The sequence below is a fragment of the Abramis brama genome (genome assembly GCF_963993115.1).
Source record: "Abramis brama genome assembly, chromosome: 9".
NCBI classification, from domain to species: domain Eukaryota; kingdom Metazoa; phylum Chordata; class Actinopteri; order Cypriniformes; family Leuciscidae; genus Abramis; species Abramis brama.
The window spans coordinates 1,614,843-1,631,244 of NC_139971.1; the positions used below are offsets into that span (position 1 = coordinate 1,614,843).

The 16,402-nt window shown below is 41.1% G+C and overlaps 1 protein-coding gene across 3 annotated transcripts in view; it reads left to right on the forward strand.

Moving 5' to 3' along the window:
* The window catches only part of shf (Src homology 2 domain containing F), a 138,254-nt gene that overhangs the window by 71,102 nt on the left and 50,750 nt on the right, over positions 1-16,402 (forward strand). For all 3 annotated transcript variants that reach the window (XM_084125178.1, XM_084125179.1, XM_084125177.1), the window contains exon 3: positions 15,105-15,302. In XM_084125178.1, coding sequence (XP_083981304.1) covers positions 15,105-15,302 — 198 coding nt within the window. The remainder of the gene's footprint in view (positions 1-15,104; positions 15,303-16,402) is intronic.

A 16,402-nucleotide genomic window follows, 5' to 3' on the forward strand; every position in this document is an offset into this window, starting at 1 on the left:
GACTGAAGTCTTGGATATAATCCGTCTTTTTAGTGGTACGGGTGTAGAGTAGACGCACGATAGGCGAAAAAATGTTTGTTTGTAAGTGAGTGTGGAGAAGACGCGTTCAGCCGTGATCCACAGGAGTAACCTATAAGAGTATCCGGCGTTGGATCACTTATAGGCTTGAGATGCGTCTGCTCAACAGTCCGCGTTGTAACTATGAGGTTTGAGCAGGAAAAGTAGAAAATGTTCGTTGTAAGTGAGTTTTAAGAGAAAAATCAAGAATTATAAATTAAATCGATGGAGCTCCAAAGACAACAACGCGTTCAGACGCGACGCATGCGCGATACTGTTTAACATTATTTTAAAAACATAGGGATGAACGATATTTCGGCCATCATATCGGTATCGGCCAATATATGTACATATTTAATGTTATCATTATCGGCCCGATAAGAAAATGTGGCCGATATATTAAAGCTGATAAATAATGGATGACTTCCTTCAGCTGAGACGCTTCAGATGCGATCGGTTATCGGCTTTCACATATAAAGAATTATCGGTTATCGGTATCGGCCAAAATGTTAATATCAGTGCATCTCTAATATGCAAGTGTTCTGTTCTGGAAACAGAGTGTGTTGTGTTGGAGTAATGCTGGATCTCTCAGGCTGACTGATTCTTCTATCTGTTCATGCGATCAGTTCTTCATCGTGAGTTTAGCGCTGTTCGTCACAACGGTGTTTCGGTGTTTCCACTCAGGCATGTTTCCTCGGACTGAAGTCCATCATCATGCTGGTGTGTATCAGAGATGCTGGTGTGTATTAAAGACGCTGGTGTGTATTAAAGACGCTGGTGTGTATTAAAGACACTGGTAATGAATGCTGATCTCTGAGTGCTATTGGCATGGCAGCTGTGATATAACCTCAGTCTCAGAGCTGTGAGCTAAAATCATTATTCCTAATCTCTGCTGGAGTCACACTAATGCCGCATCAATCCCCGGGTTAAACTCGCGCACTTCCAGCCGGAGTGTGTTTGAGTCGCTTTTACAGTTTCAGTTTCTCCTGAAGATCTGAACAGATTCAGATTCAGGTTTGATGATGAACCCGACGGAAGCATTAACATGATGCACAGATTTAAGGATCTGCTTCATGCATGAGGGTGTGTGTGGCGTGTGTATGGCTGGGTTAGTGTGTGTGTGTGTGTGTGTGTGTGTGTGTGGGGCTGGGTTAGTGTGTGTGTGGCTGGTTTAGTGTGTGTGTGTGTGTGTGTGTGGCTGGTTTAGTGTGTGTGTGTGTGTGTCTGGTTTAGTGTGTGTGTGTGTGGTTTAGTGTGTGTGTGTGGCTGGTTTAGTGTGTGTGTGGCTGGTTTAGTGTGTGTGTGGCTGGTTTAGTGTGTGTGTGTATGGTTTATTGTGTGTCTGGCTGGGTTAGTGTGTGTGTGTGTGTGTGGCTGGTTTAGTGTCTGGCTGGTTTAGTGTGTGTGTGTGTGTGTGTGTGTGTGTGTGTGTGGCTGGTTTAGTGTGTGTGTGTGTATGGTTTAGTGTGTGTCTGGCTGGTTTAGTGTGTGTGTGTCTGGTTTAGTGTGTGTGTGTGGCTGGTTAAGTGTCTGGTTGGTTTAGTGTGTGTGTGTGTGTGTGTGTGTCTGGTTTAGTGTGTGTGTGTGTGTGTGTGTGTCACGCTGGGCTCCTCAGACTCTCGCTGTGTTCACTGATCTGAAAGCTCAGCTGGAACTCTTTGTGAAGCGAGGAAAGTTTCCTGTTATACTTTAATCACACATCAGATCTAATCTCGTACGTCAGATCTCTTCAAGGAAAGTTAACAATAAACAAACATATTTATGTAATGCTTACTAAACTGACAGATCATTTTACACATAGCTATGCTAGTTTCAAGTTATTTTATATATATTTTATAAATGTATTTTTTTAACTTTGGTTTATATATTTACATTTATTAAATTATTCATTTATATTTGCGTGCAAATATATTTATGTAATGCCCACTAAACTGACAAATCATTTCACACATAGCTATTCTACTGTAGTTTCATAATAGTTATTTACATAATAATAATATTTATTTGTTTGTTTTTATGTATCTTAAAATGCATTTTATTTTATTTTATTTATTTTCATTTTTATTTTATTTATTTTTTAAATGTATTTTCATTTATTTTTTCATTTTTTTATTAATTTATTGTCATTTTTATTTATTTCATTGTCATTTTTATTTATTTATTTTCATTTTTATGTATTTATTTATTTATTTATTTTTACTTTTGTTTATTTTTATTTATTACTTTATTTATATTTATGTATATTTCTTTATCACTCAAAGTTAATCTTTAAGCACTAATAATTTAATGACCTGTTGCTTTTCAAATGATTGATTTTAGTTATTAGAGCTTTATTTTACATGTATGTACCCAATACAGTATAGAAGTCTGAAATCAGCCACATGTTTATCGGCTTTAATAACATGAACATATTTCCAGATTCACGGTTTAGAATGTTAATTAATTTCTGTGCATCCTTAAGAAAACTCGACTCAGTATTTCATGCAGAAAGTGAACGTTTTTCCTCTAAAATAAATTGGAAACATCTCTTCGGGGAGCAGCACAGCAGGTGTGTGTGTGTGTATGTGTGTGTGTGTGTGTGTGTGTGTGTCTGTTCTTAGCTCCTTTCTTTAACACAAACTGAATAAGTGTGCTATATCTCAGGCCTTATGTAGTCATACATCGCTGTTTGGTGTTCTGCTGACTGCGCTAAACTCTGTAACTAACAGTGTGTGTCGAGTCCTGTGGGCTTTTCAGTCGGCCAGTAAATTCAGACCCTGTTAGACGGAGACCCAAACACACTCGAGCTCTGCTTTCAGAAAACAACAACGCTTTAATCTGCTTTTCCCTTTACTTTCCTCAGTGATGTGCTTGTCATCGCACTGATAGAGAAACACACACTTCTGCATCAGCGTTTCTGAACGCTTCAGTAAATAGTGTTGCATTGCATGAATACAACAGTAAAAATTATTTAAATTCGACAACAATAGATATTTATAACATGCAGTTATCACAGTAATCTGAACTTCATAAACATTTACTGTTTTATAAAACTAAAATAGCATTGCAACATGCATATCATCTATGTACAAATACTGATTCATGAGTGTTTTATTGGTAGGAAATGACTCATTTTGTTTGACTGTTTTGTCTCTCTATCATTTGCCATGTTTTTTTGGTGATTTATTGTTCATGAATCATAATTTCCCGGCTGTTTGCGTAACGCTCGTCTGTTTAATGAGCTTCGGAGACTTGTGCGTTTTCTCTCCGTTCCTCTCAGGAATCCTCGGCTCTGGGTTTAGTTAGGCAATACATTCAGGAGATTATCAGATTACTCTGACTTCACAAACACACACGTGTGTGAAGGGGGAATGTCTTTATCAGCGCTCAGACTTGTGTAAACGAAAGCGGCGAGAGATCTTCGCCTCGGTTCTTCAAGCGCGTCATTAGGATGAACATCTGACTCATATTTGTGCAGCTGTTTGAGGCTCGAGTCATTCGATATCAGGAGCTTTTCCTCAGGACCGAGATTGATGGAAACCCCACATTAGCTGTGTGTGTGTGTGTGTGTGTGTGTGTGTGTGTGTGTGTGTGTCTGTGTATTTCAGCTCTAATGGGCTGTTGACCCCCAGTAGGACGAGGGTTGAGTGGTCATTCATCACTAGATCATCCAGCCTGTTAGATTAGCTCTCTCTCTCTCTCTCTCTCTCTCTCTCTCTCTCTCTCTCTCTCTCTCTCTCTCTCTCTCTCTCTCTCCCTCTCCCTCTCTCTCCCTCTCTCTCTCTCTCACTCACACACACACACACACACACTCTCTCTCTCTCTCTCTTTCTCTCTCTCTCTCTCTCTCTCTCTCTCTCTCTCTCTCTCTCTCTCTCTCTCTTTCTCTCTCTCTCTCTCTCTCTTTCCCTCCAGCTTTGGCTGAACTCTGATTGCATTGCTCCAGTTTTATCTTCTTCACACCAGAACAAAAGCTGCTGCTGCGAGACAGACTGGATTCAACCAGCTTATGATGTGTGTGTGTGTGTGTGTGTGTGTTGTTTGTGTGTGTGTGTGTGTGTTCAGGAACTGTCTGTGATGAGTTATTTCATAACAGAGTCTTCAGAGGTTACGCCTGTCACTCAGAAGTTAAAAATAAATGATCCAACATGAAACTGAAGCTTCTCGTCCTGGAGGATGAAGAACCGTCTCAGAGTTTAAAGGTCGTTTCTGATGATTGACAGCTCAGAGTTTACTGGTGTTTCGGTGCTGATGCGGCTCTGACCAGTAAAACACTGTAGTTCTCGTGTTGAACGGCACATTTGTGTATTTACCGGGAACGTTTTTCTGGTAACTTTACCGGGATTGCTGTGTGAAAGGAGCTATTAGATGCACATTTTTTGTTTTCGATAATTTATTCCTGTGATCAAAGCTGAATTTTCAGCATCATTACTCCAGTCTTCAGTGTCACATGATCCTTCAGAAATCATCCTAATATGATGATTTGATGATCCAGAAACATTTATGATTATTATCAGTGTTGAAAACAGTTCATATTTTTGTGGAAACTGTGATACATTTTATTTTTCAGGATTCTTTGGTGAAAAGAAAGTTTTAAAAACAGCATTGATTTGAAATATAATCTTTTGTAACATTATAAATGTCACTTTTGATCAATTGAATGCGTCCTTGATGAATATTTATCTCTTAACTGAGAGCTGTAAATGCTGATGCGTCTAAACCACACAGAACATCAGGTCAACACTCTTGTGTTTAATGCGTCTTGATTTTATTTAGCGTTTTATCTGTTTTTCCCTCCATTTTGTTCTGGTCTTGTCACTAGCGAGGTGACGCTGCTGTTTCAGACGGGCTTCTCATTAATCTTGTGTTAATGATCCTTCATGCAGGTTCTAACGAGCTGTGATTGCTCTTCGGTCCTGCAGGATCAATGATGCTGTCCAGCTACTGACCACAGTGGACACTCATTAGCATACTGACACACACACACACACACACACACACACACGCAAACGCACACTCACTCTAACACACACACACACACACACACACACACACACACACACACACACACACACACACTCACTTTAACACACACACACACACACGCACACACACACACACACACACACACACACACACACACATCTGTCTGTCTTGTATAGTCTGCCTGAGGTGCCAGTTTATTTTTCTGCATGTCAGGACCTAATCACCACAGTTGTTTACCCACAATGCACCAGTTTTATGCTGCAGCTGTTACTGTTGTAAATGCCTCACACATTTCTCGTTAAACAACTTTCACACAGCATGTTGCTAAACTAAGCCTCTTAAACACACACTCTTGCTGACGTGAATGCATTTATGCACATGCAAATGTGTGCATGTGCTTGTATGTGTAAGAACACACACACACACACACAAACACACACACCACAAAGAGACCAGACCCAAAATACCGTCTCGCGTTCTAACATGGTGCCACACCAACTTGGCTCGGGCCAAAAGAGTGAACTGAGGATGGACCACAGAAACGGACGAGTGTGTGTGTGTGTGTGTGTGTGTGTGTGTGTGTGTGTGTTAGACTGTGTGTGTGTGCGTGTGTTAGACTGTGTGTGTGTGTGTGGTTTTGTGTGTGTGTGTGTAGTGTGTGTGTGTGTGTAGTGTGTGTGTGTGTGTTAGAGAGTGTGTGTGTGTAACCCTGGCAACATTGAGCTGGAGTGTGTGTAGGGACTGTTTTCCGCGGCTGTAAGACAGAGATAAAGCACACACACACAGACTCTGGGATAAATGTGGACAGACAGGCTTTGTGTTTCAAATGTTGGATCGATTCAGATCAGAGCTTGATGAGGCTGATGGAAGAAGGTCTCAATTTCTTTACAGTCTTCACATTTCCTCTCGAGTCCGGGGTAGAAATACGCTGCTCTAATGAATGTACATTTCCTGAAGAAAATAGTTTTTTAACCATATTTGTGGCATTTGTTTTGAGGCTAACAGATTGCTGTCAGATTACAGTCATGCTGCTTGAATAACTATTGAACGTTGTGAACTCGACCTGTATTTTAATACATTTAAGGAAAAGAATGTCACTTCAGTTATCAGTTATACCTATATAGATTATATATAAAACATGATTATGGTTGTTGTCTCATCCACCGTGCGGTACATGTGTGTCCATTGTAGTTCATGTGCATCTTCTCATCGAATAAAATAAAATATCCACCTTAATGTTTAAGATTTATGCACCCAGCATAAATCCATTCAGTGTTTTTTTTTAATGCAATATCCTAAAATTAAGGAGGGACGAATCAGGATCTGAGGGATGAAGGAGAGGAATCAGGATCTGAGGGATGAAGGAGAGGAATCAGGATCTGAGGGATGAAGGAGAGGTGAGGAATCAGGATCTGAGGGATGAAGGAGAGGAGAGAAATCAGGATCTGGGGGATGAAGGAGAGGTGAGGAATCAGGATCTGGGGGATGGAGGAGAGGTGAGGAATCAGGATCTGGATGGATGAAGGAGAGGTGAGGAATCAGGATCTGGGGGATGGAGGAGAGGTGAGGAATCAGGATCTGGGGGATGGAGGAGAGGTGAGGAATCAGGATCTGGATGGATGAAGGAGAGGTGAGGAATCAGGATCTGGGGGATGAAGGAGAGGTGAGGAATCAGGATCTGGATGGATGAAGGAGAGGTGAGGAATCAGGATCTGGGGGATGGAGGAGAGGTGAGGAATCAGGATCTGGGGGATGAAGGAGAGGTGAGGAATCAGGATCTGGGGGATGAAGGATAGGTGAGGAATCAGGATCTGGGGGATGAAGGAGAGGTGAGGAATCAGGATCTGGGGGATGAAGGAGAGGAGAGGAATCAGGATCTGAGGGATGAAGGAGAGGTGAGGAATCAGGATCTGGATGGATGAAGGAGAGGTGAGGAATCAGGATCTGGGGGATGAAGGAGAGGTGAGGAATCAGGATCTGGGGGATGAAGGAGAGGTGAGGAATCAGGATCTGGGGGATGAAGTAGAGTAGAGGAATCAGGATCTGAGGGATGAAGGAGAGGTGAGGAATCAGGATCTGGATGGATGAAGGAGAGGTGAGGAATCAGGATCTGAAGGATGAAGGAGAGGTGAGGAATCAGGATCTGAGGGATGAAGGAGAGGTGAGGAATCAGGATCTGAGGGATGAAGGAGAGGAGAGGAATCAGGATCTGAGGGATGAAGGAGAGGTGAGGGATCTGAGGGATGAAGGAGAGGTGAGGAATCAGGATCTGAGGGATGAAGTAGAGGTGAGGGATCTGAGGGATGAAGGAGAGGTGAGGAATCAGGATCTGAGGGATGAAGTAGAGTAGAGGAATCAGGATCTGAGGGATGAAGGAGAGGTGAGGAATCAGGATCTGGGGGATGAAGGAGAGGTGAGGAATCAGGATCTGGATGGATGAAGGAGAGGTGAGGAATCAGGATCTGGGGGATGAAGGAGAGGTGAGGAATCAGGATCTGGATGGATGAAGGAGAGGTGAGGAATCAGGATCTGGGGGATGAAGGAGAGGAGAGGAATCAGGATCTGAGGGATGAAGGAGAGGAGAGGAATCAGGATCTGAGGGATGAAGTAGAGGTGAGGGATCTGAGGGATGAAGGAGAGGTGAGGAATCAGGATCTGAGGGATGAAGTAGAGTAGAGGAATCAGGATCTGAGGGATGAAGGAGAGTAGAGGAATCAGGATCTGAGGGATGAAGTAGAGGAGAGGAATCAGGATCTGAGGGATGAAGGAGAGTAGAGGAATCAGGATCTGGGGGATGAATGAGAGGAGAGGAATCAGGATCTAGGAGATGAAAGAGAGGAGAGGAATCAAAACCTGGAGCTTGTAGTCACAAATGAATAAAGCAGGACTTGACTCAGGATTTGATGTCGTCAGTGTGTAAAAGTTAAGCCCTGTTCGCACGGGATAAGTATTACCTGGTGACCTCTAGTCATGTGTAATAATTGTGGAGGTTGTCTGTGATCTTAATCCCGTGCGAATCGCCCATGTCTGTAATTTGTAAAGTAAAAATTCCCCTGTAAATGACCGACCATATCTCGCCGAACATGAGGTTCTGTGATAATATTAGTCCCGTGTGAATCGGCATCTCTGTGATTTGGCGGGTCGCATATAATTTTTTCAAGGTTTTTGTTTCCTGTGCACTTTTTTAACCATCTTTCGTGAGAATGGACGCCGTTGGAGTGTTTTGATAGTGTTTTGGATGCTGGGACATATCGCTATACTCCATACGATACAACTATACAATTTGCAGAAAGAGAAAGCTGAAAACCATTAGAAGAGCAAAAACAAAAATAATGAATAGATGGAGATGGATGACATGTATAGCAGCATGTAAAGAACATTCTTCTGTTTATGATATATCATACAGCTAGACCTATAATAACGAAAAGACATTTCCAAGCAAGAGCCTATTGACATCATATCCGGGAGATAAGTCAGTAAATTCGAGTAAAATCACAGGCTTCGCTTATCCCGTGCGAATCCATCCGTCCATCGTCCGTCCGTCCGTCCATCCATCCATCCGTCCGTCCATCCGTCCGTCCATCCGTCCGTCCTTCCATCCGTCCGTCCGTCCGTCCATCCATCCATCCATCCATCCATCCATCCGTCCGTCCATCCATCCATCCATCCTTCCATCCTTCCGTCCGTCCATCCGTCCATCCGTCCATCCGTCCATCCATCCATCCTTCCGTCCGTCCATCCGTCCATCCATCCTTCCATCCTTCCGTCCGTCCATCCATCCATCCATCCATCCATCCATCCATCATCCATCCGTCCATCCGTCCGTCCATCCGTCCGTCCTTCCATCCATCAATCCATCCATCCATCCATCCATCCATCCGTCCATCCGTCCATCCGTCCGTCCGTCCTTCCATCCATCCATCCGTCCATCCATCCATCCATCAATCCATCCATCCATCCATCCATCCATCCTTCCATCCTTCCGTCCATCCGTCCATCCATCCTTCCATCCTTCCATCCTTCCGTCCGTCCATCCATCCATCCATCCATCCATCATCCATCTGTCCATCCGTCCGTCCGTCCGTCCGTCCGTCCTTCCATCCATCCATCCGTCCATCCATCCATCCATCAATCCATCCATCCATCCATCCATCCTTCCGTCCGTCCGTCCATCCATCCATCCATCCATCATCCTTCATCCATTCATCCATCCGTCCATCCATCCGTCCATCCGTCCATCCATCCATCCATCCATCCATCCGTCTTTCCATCCATCCGTCCATCTATCCATCCAATAAATAAGGGAGAAAGACAGGCAGAAATGAATTGGTAAACAAATATTTTTGGTGAACAGCTTCAAATGATTCTGTTCGCTTGGATGAATCAAAATCTTCACCAGTATCTTGACAAACCTCTAATGTAACATAAAATAACATTTGTTTTTTTTTTAGGTCTTTAAAGAACCATATCCGTCTCAAGAGCAGTGTTTTGACGATCAGAGGATGATTATATAACTCTTGTGTTTATCAGCAGTGTTTGAGGTGTGAAGGTCAGAGCTTTGATTCCCTCAGTCTGTCACGCAGAGAGACTGTAGATCATCAGAGATCGTCGGACCACCCAGCCTCCTCTCTCACACACACACTCACACACTGGCGCCGTGGTGGGTGGCCAACATGTGTGTGTGCCGTTTGACCTCTGATCCCTGAACTGTTGCAGACGTGAAGGCTGAAAGAGCACAAGCTCCTGGACTGGATTCGGTTCCGCCGGATCCGGTGATTATCGTTACGAGCTCCGGCAGATTCACTCGTTTGTAACGTGTCTGGACGAGTGTATGGAAGAAGTGTGAACGAGAGTCACAGCTGTGTGTCTGCGTGAGGTCATGTAAGCTTGTACGTTTGAGATCTCAACACACACTCCTGTGGTTCATGCCGGCTGCGGGTCATTTAAGCCTCTCTGACCTTTACTCTGGTAATGTCATGCTGCCGGTGATGTGGATGCTGCTTTCAAACGCTTTTGATGGTAAAATGTCTCATAGCTGCACATGCAGCAGTTTTCCTGCATTTAGAGTCAGGGATGCACTGAATGATTTTCTTTCTAATAATGTGTTAATACTAACTCATAAACTGAGTTGTACTAACATGTAAATTGCACATGAGGCAGGTTTATATCAACTTCTTGATAACAGAATCATTTCTTCTCCAATGTTTTGTTATTTAAACATTTCTATGGTGGCTGTAATAACTAGTTTTCATGAAGGATTTATTTAAACACCTTAAATAGTGAAGAACAGTTTGAGAACATGTAACATAGTGCATATATTTATCAAAATGTTCCTCTCTAGAAACTACGTCACACAATTCGTTATATTTCATTGTGTTATCACAAATAAAACAATTGACTCCACACTGCAAAAATGCTTTTCTTTCTTAGTATTGTGTCTATTTTGCTTGTTTTTAGCAAAAACTCACTTAATTTTGTATAATATATAAAAATTTGATAAATTTTTTTATGTCATTTTAGTTATCTAGTAAATACTCCTTGATTTAAGAATTTGTAAATATTCGGACTGGAAACAAGACAAAAATACTAAGTAAGAAAGCATTTTTTGCAATGTAACTACACATGCTTACACAATCTTAAATACTAAGAATAAAGGCTGAAGATGTCAATTTTCCTAGGCAGGACATAATTTCCGGCCACTACTGTACCTTCTGATGTTCACTGATGTTTATTTGCTGCTGTAACTAGTGGGAGTGTGACGAGATCTCGCAAGACTAAAATGTGACGAGATTTCTCGTCGAGTGAAAAGCTGTCTCGCGATATCGGCATGAGGGAGCGTGAGGGTGAAATTAGCATAGAATACGCCACCGCTACATTCACATTACATTACGCCTCCACTGTCGTTTTGCTGTTATAAAAAAAAAAAACACTGTAAATATTGTAAACGTCTGCTCTCAGTTGCTCACGGACGCTGAGCTGATCACAGTTCACTGATCGCGTGAGGATGGTGGAGGATTCGCTGCGCAACAGAGCCTAGCATTTGATAAATATATTGTCTTGTAGAATGCGCACTCAGCTTAATAAGACTAAGAAAAAATGGTTGTTTATTTTTGTTATTTATACTGTTTTTATTTCTATGTTTAGTTTGTGGAAAGGAGTTCAATTAGGAGTCTGAAGAGACTCATGTTAAATCATACAGGAGAGAAGCCAGTCAGTTGAGTTTGTGGCAAAACCTTTTACAGTGCTTGTATATTGTTGTCTTTCATACTCATAAAGTAGAACTGAAATGACATTCATTACAAGATTATTAGTTAAAACATTTCAAAATGCAACTGCAGACTATTTTTCCACTCCAGTCATGAATTTTGTCATTGAGGATTTCTATAAAATATTGGGTAAAAATCTCGTCTCGTCTCGTCTCGTTCTCGTGAACCCAATCTCGTGTCTCGTCTCATCTTGTGAGATAAGTGTCTCGTCACACCCCTAATAACTAGTAGAAAGCTAGTAGTTAATTTCATGATAAAACTGATAGAATTTGAACACTGAGACTTTGTTTCATATCAAAAGTAGCAAAGCTTATTGCAGTTACTGGATGGCAGGAGCTTCAAATAATGTTTATTTGTTTATATGATGTTTATATAATGTTTATAAAGCAGAAATCAGCATAGACTAAAAGACTGATCTTGAGATTTAAGAATCTATATTAATATCGATTGAAAACAAGAAATCGATATGGTCCACCAGCACTAGTGTTCACACCACTGACATGTTTACCTGTTGTAGTTTATCAATGTTGTCTGCGAGAAATAGACACTGACACAGACAAAACGTGCAATCGGAGAAGCACTAATTAAACGTCATTGTTTCAATCAATGATTTCGCCCTCCAAAGCTATTTCAGCGGAAACTGAGAGTTGTTGTTTCGGCCGGAAATGTTTGGTCGCCTAAATTGAGTTGTCACTACTTAAGAGGATAATGTAAGGACAATCTCTCTCTCTCTCTCTCTCTCTCTCTCTCTCTCTCTCTCTCTCTCTCTCTCTCTCTCTCTCTGTAGTCTCTACACTTTTCTAATTTTTCCTCTTGAGCAGAGGGGCAATTATGCAGCGTTGTGGTGTAATATTTCATTCCTTGAGCGTCTCTGCATTATACCATGCCATTAGGAGCAGCTGCTAACAGCTTCATGCCACCAGAGAAGAAACTGTTGAGAAACTGTTGATCAAAGGTGAATGCTGGAGTGATTTCTGTGTTTTGTAGTCCAGTTTCAGTGACCCCTGGAGGTCAAGGACGTTCAACATTCTACGTTGAAAGAGCAGAATTTGAGTCTGGAGGTTGACCAGTGTTCATTAGGGATGTAACAATATATCGCAATACAAAAATGCAACATGTATTGTGTATAGTTAAAAAATAAAAGTTTTCTGAATTTTAGTGTCAGTACTACATTAAACTACTATATATAATGTAGAATATAATGTATAATATTTCAATGGGGGAATATCTGTTGGTCCTGATGACAAATGTCTGATGTTACCAGTAAAAGTGGCCGACATTATTTTAAATATATCTAGTCAGTGACAGAGATCAAGCATATTCATCTAAAATAATTCTGTTTTCAGCTTCAGAATCATGAATATTGTTATTCTGGTGTCTCTATTGTCCTGTGCAACTAATTGTTACAATCGGGAATGTAAATAATCGCCAACAATTTTGTTCAATTAATCACATCTAAATGCTGTGCACAACTAATCAATAAAGTCAATAGTGAAATTAATTGACAATGAATTTGATTAATCACATCCTTGCACTGTGTATGAATTAGAATATGATTAGGAGTGTGCTAATTCTGACTTTGCTGTGTTAAATACCCATTTTGTTGAATGTTAAATGTATGTAAAACAAGTAGTGGTGTTTTTATGCGAGCAGTGAATGTAAAGGGACTGTTGTAATGAGGTGTAAATGTAATTACTATATGCAGATCTGTGTTATGCAGAATCAGATAGTCTGTGCTTTTGGTTTTCTTTATTATATTGGCAAGTTTTTGAATGTAATGTTTTTATTTTAACCCTTTTTGCAGGCAAAATGACAGGCAAGACTTATTTTTAAATAAAATACTGAAAATAAGATTCAACTTTTTTAATCCTGACATTATCAGCATACTGTGTTATTCAATTTATCAAAATGATCGTAAGCTGCAGCCCTAAAACGAATCACATTCGTCTGAAACACACACTCATTAGCATGTCATTTTTCCAGCTTGTATTATTCCAGATCGGTTTTTCCCAGTGTTGCTGGATAGAGTCATCCGGATCTCAGCTGATCTCTATTGTCTTTTCTTTGGTCTCAATATTAAACATTGCATGTTTAGGTGTTTTGAGCTTGTTTTGGTTCATGTAATAGAAGCTTTTAAAGTGTAAGTTGCAGGTTAACCACCACAGCCAATTAATGTGTAAATTAAAGTGCTCTATATGTATATATTTAATTATTTCTGTCTTAAAATGCATTAAAATAACATTTATTGGGGTTTCTTCAAAGGTAGCGTGTTTTTTCAGTAACTGGTGATGACGTCATTAGAGGAACTCTGCTATATTCTTACTGTATTATGGCTAATTGGAGAACAACTGAGGATGTGTGAAACCATCAAATTCTTTATGGACCACAGCCCTACAATTTTTAACCAGTCAGGCGTGAGAGAGGGGAGGAAATTGCCAGGACCCATGGCACTCAAAGAGTTATTAATGCTTGGTGTGAGGAGAATGAGTGGAGGGTTGGCCAGGTGTCCTGGTGAGTAGCTACGTTAGAGCTAGTCTAGGCTAGCCTGGTGCAAACTTAACCCGGATAATATAAGGGAACAAGCCAGTCTTTTCAAAAGTTTGCCGTCATGTAGAATAGCAAGGAGGGACAACGACTGAAGACATTATTTACTTACATGGTGTCAGTCCAAATCAGAGCTGTAGAGATGCACACACTGCACAGGCACCAATCGCTAGTCTCATCGACGCCTCAAACGTCATGTTATACCCTTCCTCAATCCACGCTATTTCTCACGATTTAATTAGCGATGTTTATTGTCAGAAAAGAAAAAGAGAGATCGATGTCCCCATCACTGTGTTTGTGTGGGCTATGCCACCCAACTGAATCAGCAGTGGAGAGTATGTGCTGCCATGAGGTGAACGCGTTTTGGAGTTTAGTGGAACAGCTCGACCTGCGACCGGCTGATCTGACGTGCCTGAACCCGGTGCCTGAACCCGTTTGTTTTGCGAATAGCTTATTCTCATTTCAGGCAGGATCACGGTCCCCTTGAAGTCAGCACACACGAGTATGTTTACAATTGAGTTATTTTATCCATAATTTTTTTATCAAATAAAACATACAACCAACTTTTCTGTAGTTATGTAAGGCATCTATAGCTATGACTATGCCGGTAACTCTACTAGTGAGTTCCTCTTATGACGTCACGCCCCATCTAGTGGAAGGGAGCGGGAGTGCTTAAAACCACTGTTAAAAGTGCCAGCTTTTCATATTATATTCAGCATTTTGGTATAAAAAACAATGGTGGGCGGTTCTTATCTTTATGTTTAATAAACACATTGCATTATCTTCGTGAAAAATGTAACCTGCAATTTACACTTTAAGCACTTAACATAAAAAAAAAAATTTAAAACAATTTAAAAAAAACTCGCCACCTTGCAGCTGAATGACAGGAAACTTCAGAAAAAGAAATGCTGGAATTTGACTGAAAATGTCAATAATTGGTACTCAAAGGGAAGTTGCTCATCTTTTCTCCTCTATTGTGTTGTTTATCCAAGTGAAACGCTTCAGGAACAAGAGCAAATGTGGGCGGGGCTTGATTGTGTCTGTGGGGAACTGATTGGATGGTTGGATGGTTGTGGTTTGCTATTGGCTGATCTCATGTGAGTGACAGGTTGCCCCGCCCTCGTCATCACAGAAGAGAAGAGATGCTGCTCTTATTCTGATTATTAACACAATAATGATGTGCTCCAATTAATAATTTACAATAAACACTGCAATATTCCATAAAAAAAACAATTTGATGATGACTTTAACACACTCGACTTCTCTCTTCAGAAATCCGCGGTGGTCGAGCTCCTAAAGACGGTCCGATTCTGCCTCTCTACGACACCCCGTACGAGGAGAACGGAGGAGATCCCGAGGCTCACCGGTGTTCCCGGGAGAGCCGGTTACCGCAGGACGACGACAGGCCGCCCGAGGAGTACGACCAGCCCTGGGAGTGGAAGAAAGAGCGCATATCCAAAGCCTTCGCAGGTTCGGCACGTTTCATTCGTTCTGTATGTGTGTGTGTGACTGTGTGTGGGATTTCGCTTTTCCAAAAAGTGGTTCCTTCCTTTAAGTGATTCAAAACACTGAACAATCACTTTCTCAAATATATCTATAGTCAGCTGCAAATATGGCTTGACCCAAAAAAAATTCTAACAAAAGGTTTCTCAGTGGTTTACAGAAGTATCAGATGTACTTAAAAACATACTAAAAGTTAACCAAAGTTTGACTCCAAGAAAGGCCCCATTTTCAAAATGGCGGCCGTCAGGTCCTTAAAATGACCATTACTCCTTTGTATTCCTCCTAGACCAGCAATACTGGTGCCTGATACAGGTTTTGGCCATATAATATTCTAATTAGCATATGTGCATGATAGATAAGTGATTACATGTACAATTATATATTAAAGCAATTGGTTACAAGCATATTTATGTGAAAAATAAGTACAATTTTCCTTAAGTAATTGCATATTTCTCCTTTCTCATATAATTTTGCCTAGTGTTGGTGGTTTCTGTGGTTCATAACAATTCTTTTGATTCCAATAAAGAATAAATTCATTAAAACTGTGTGGTACTGTGAAATTAGTCAAAACAGGGCTACGTGAAGGCTCAGTACCGCTAAACCCTTTTATTTATTTATTTTATTTTTTATATATTTTTTACATTTTTTACAATGCGTTTTTTTGGGGGGGGGGGGGGGGGGGGCTTTTGTTTTTTTTATATTTGTTAAATACTTTTCTTATTTATACATATCTGTTTTTTATTTTCTTGAGTTGTTTCCTCTTATTCTGGTTTATTTTTTATACTTTTTTGCACTGTGACCTTCACTAGATTTACCATTAGTCGTCACACTCGTCCTCCCATAGAGGTTGATTATAGTGATTCTCACAATTCCCAACTTGACATGGTCCACAAACAGGCATGCATGGTAGTCCATATGCCCTGCAACTGCCCCGTTGTGTTCGGCAGACAGCTGTGCAGTTACAGCGGATCATCTGCAGGAGGCTTTCTGGGGCAGCAGTCTTACTGGTCATAACTGGCAGGATCCGGTTGTCCACCAGTTTCCATCCCCAATCCACTGTGTTCATG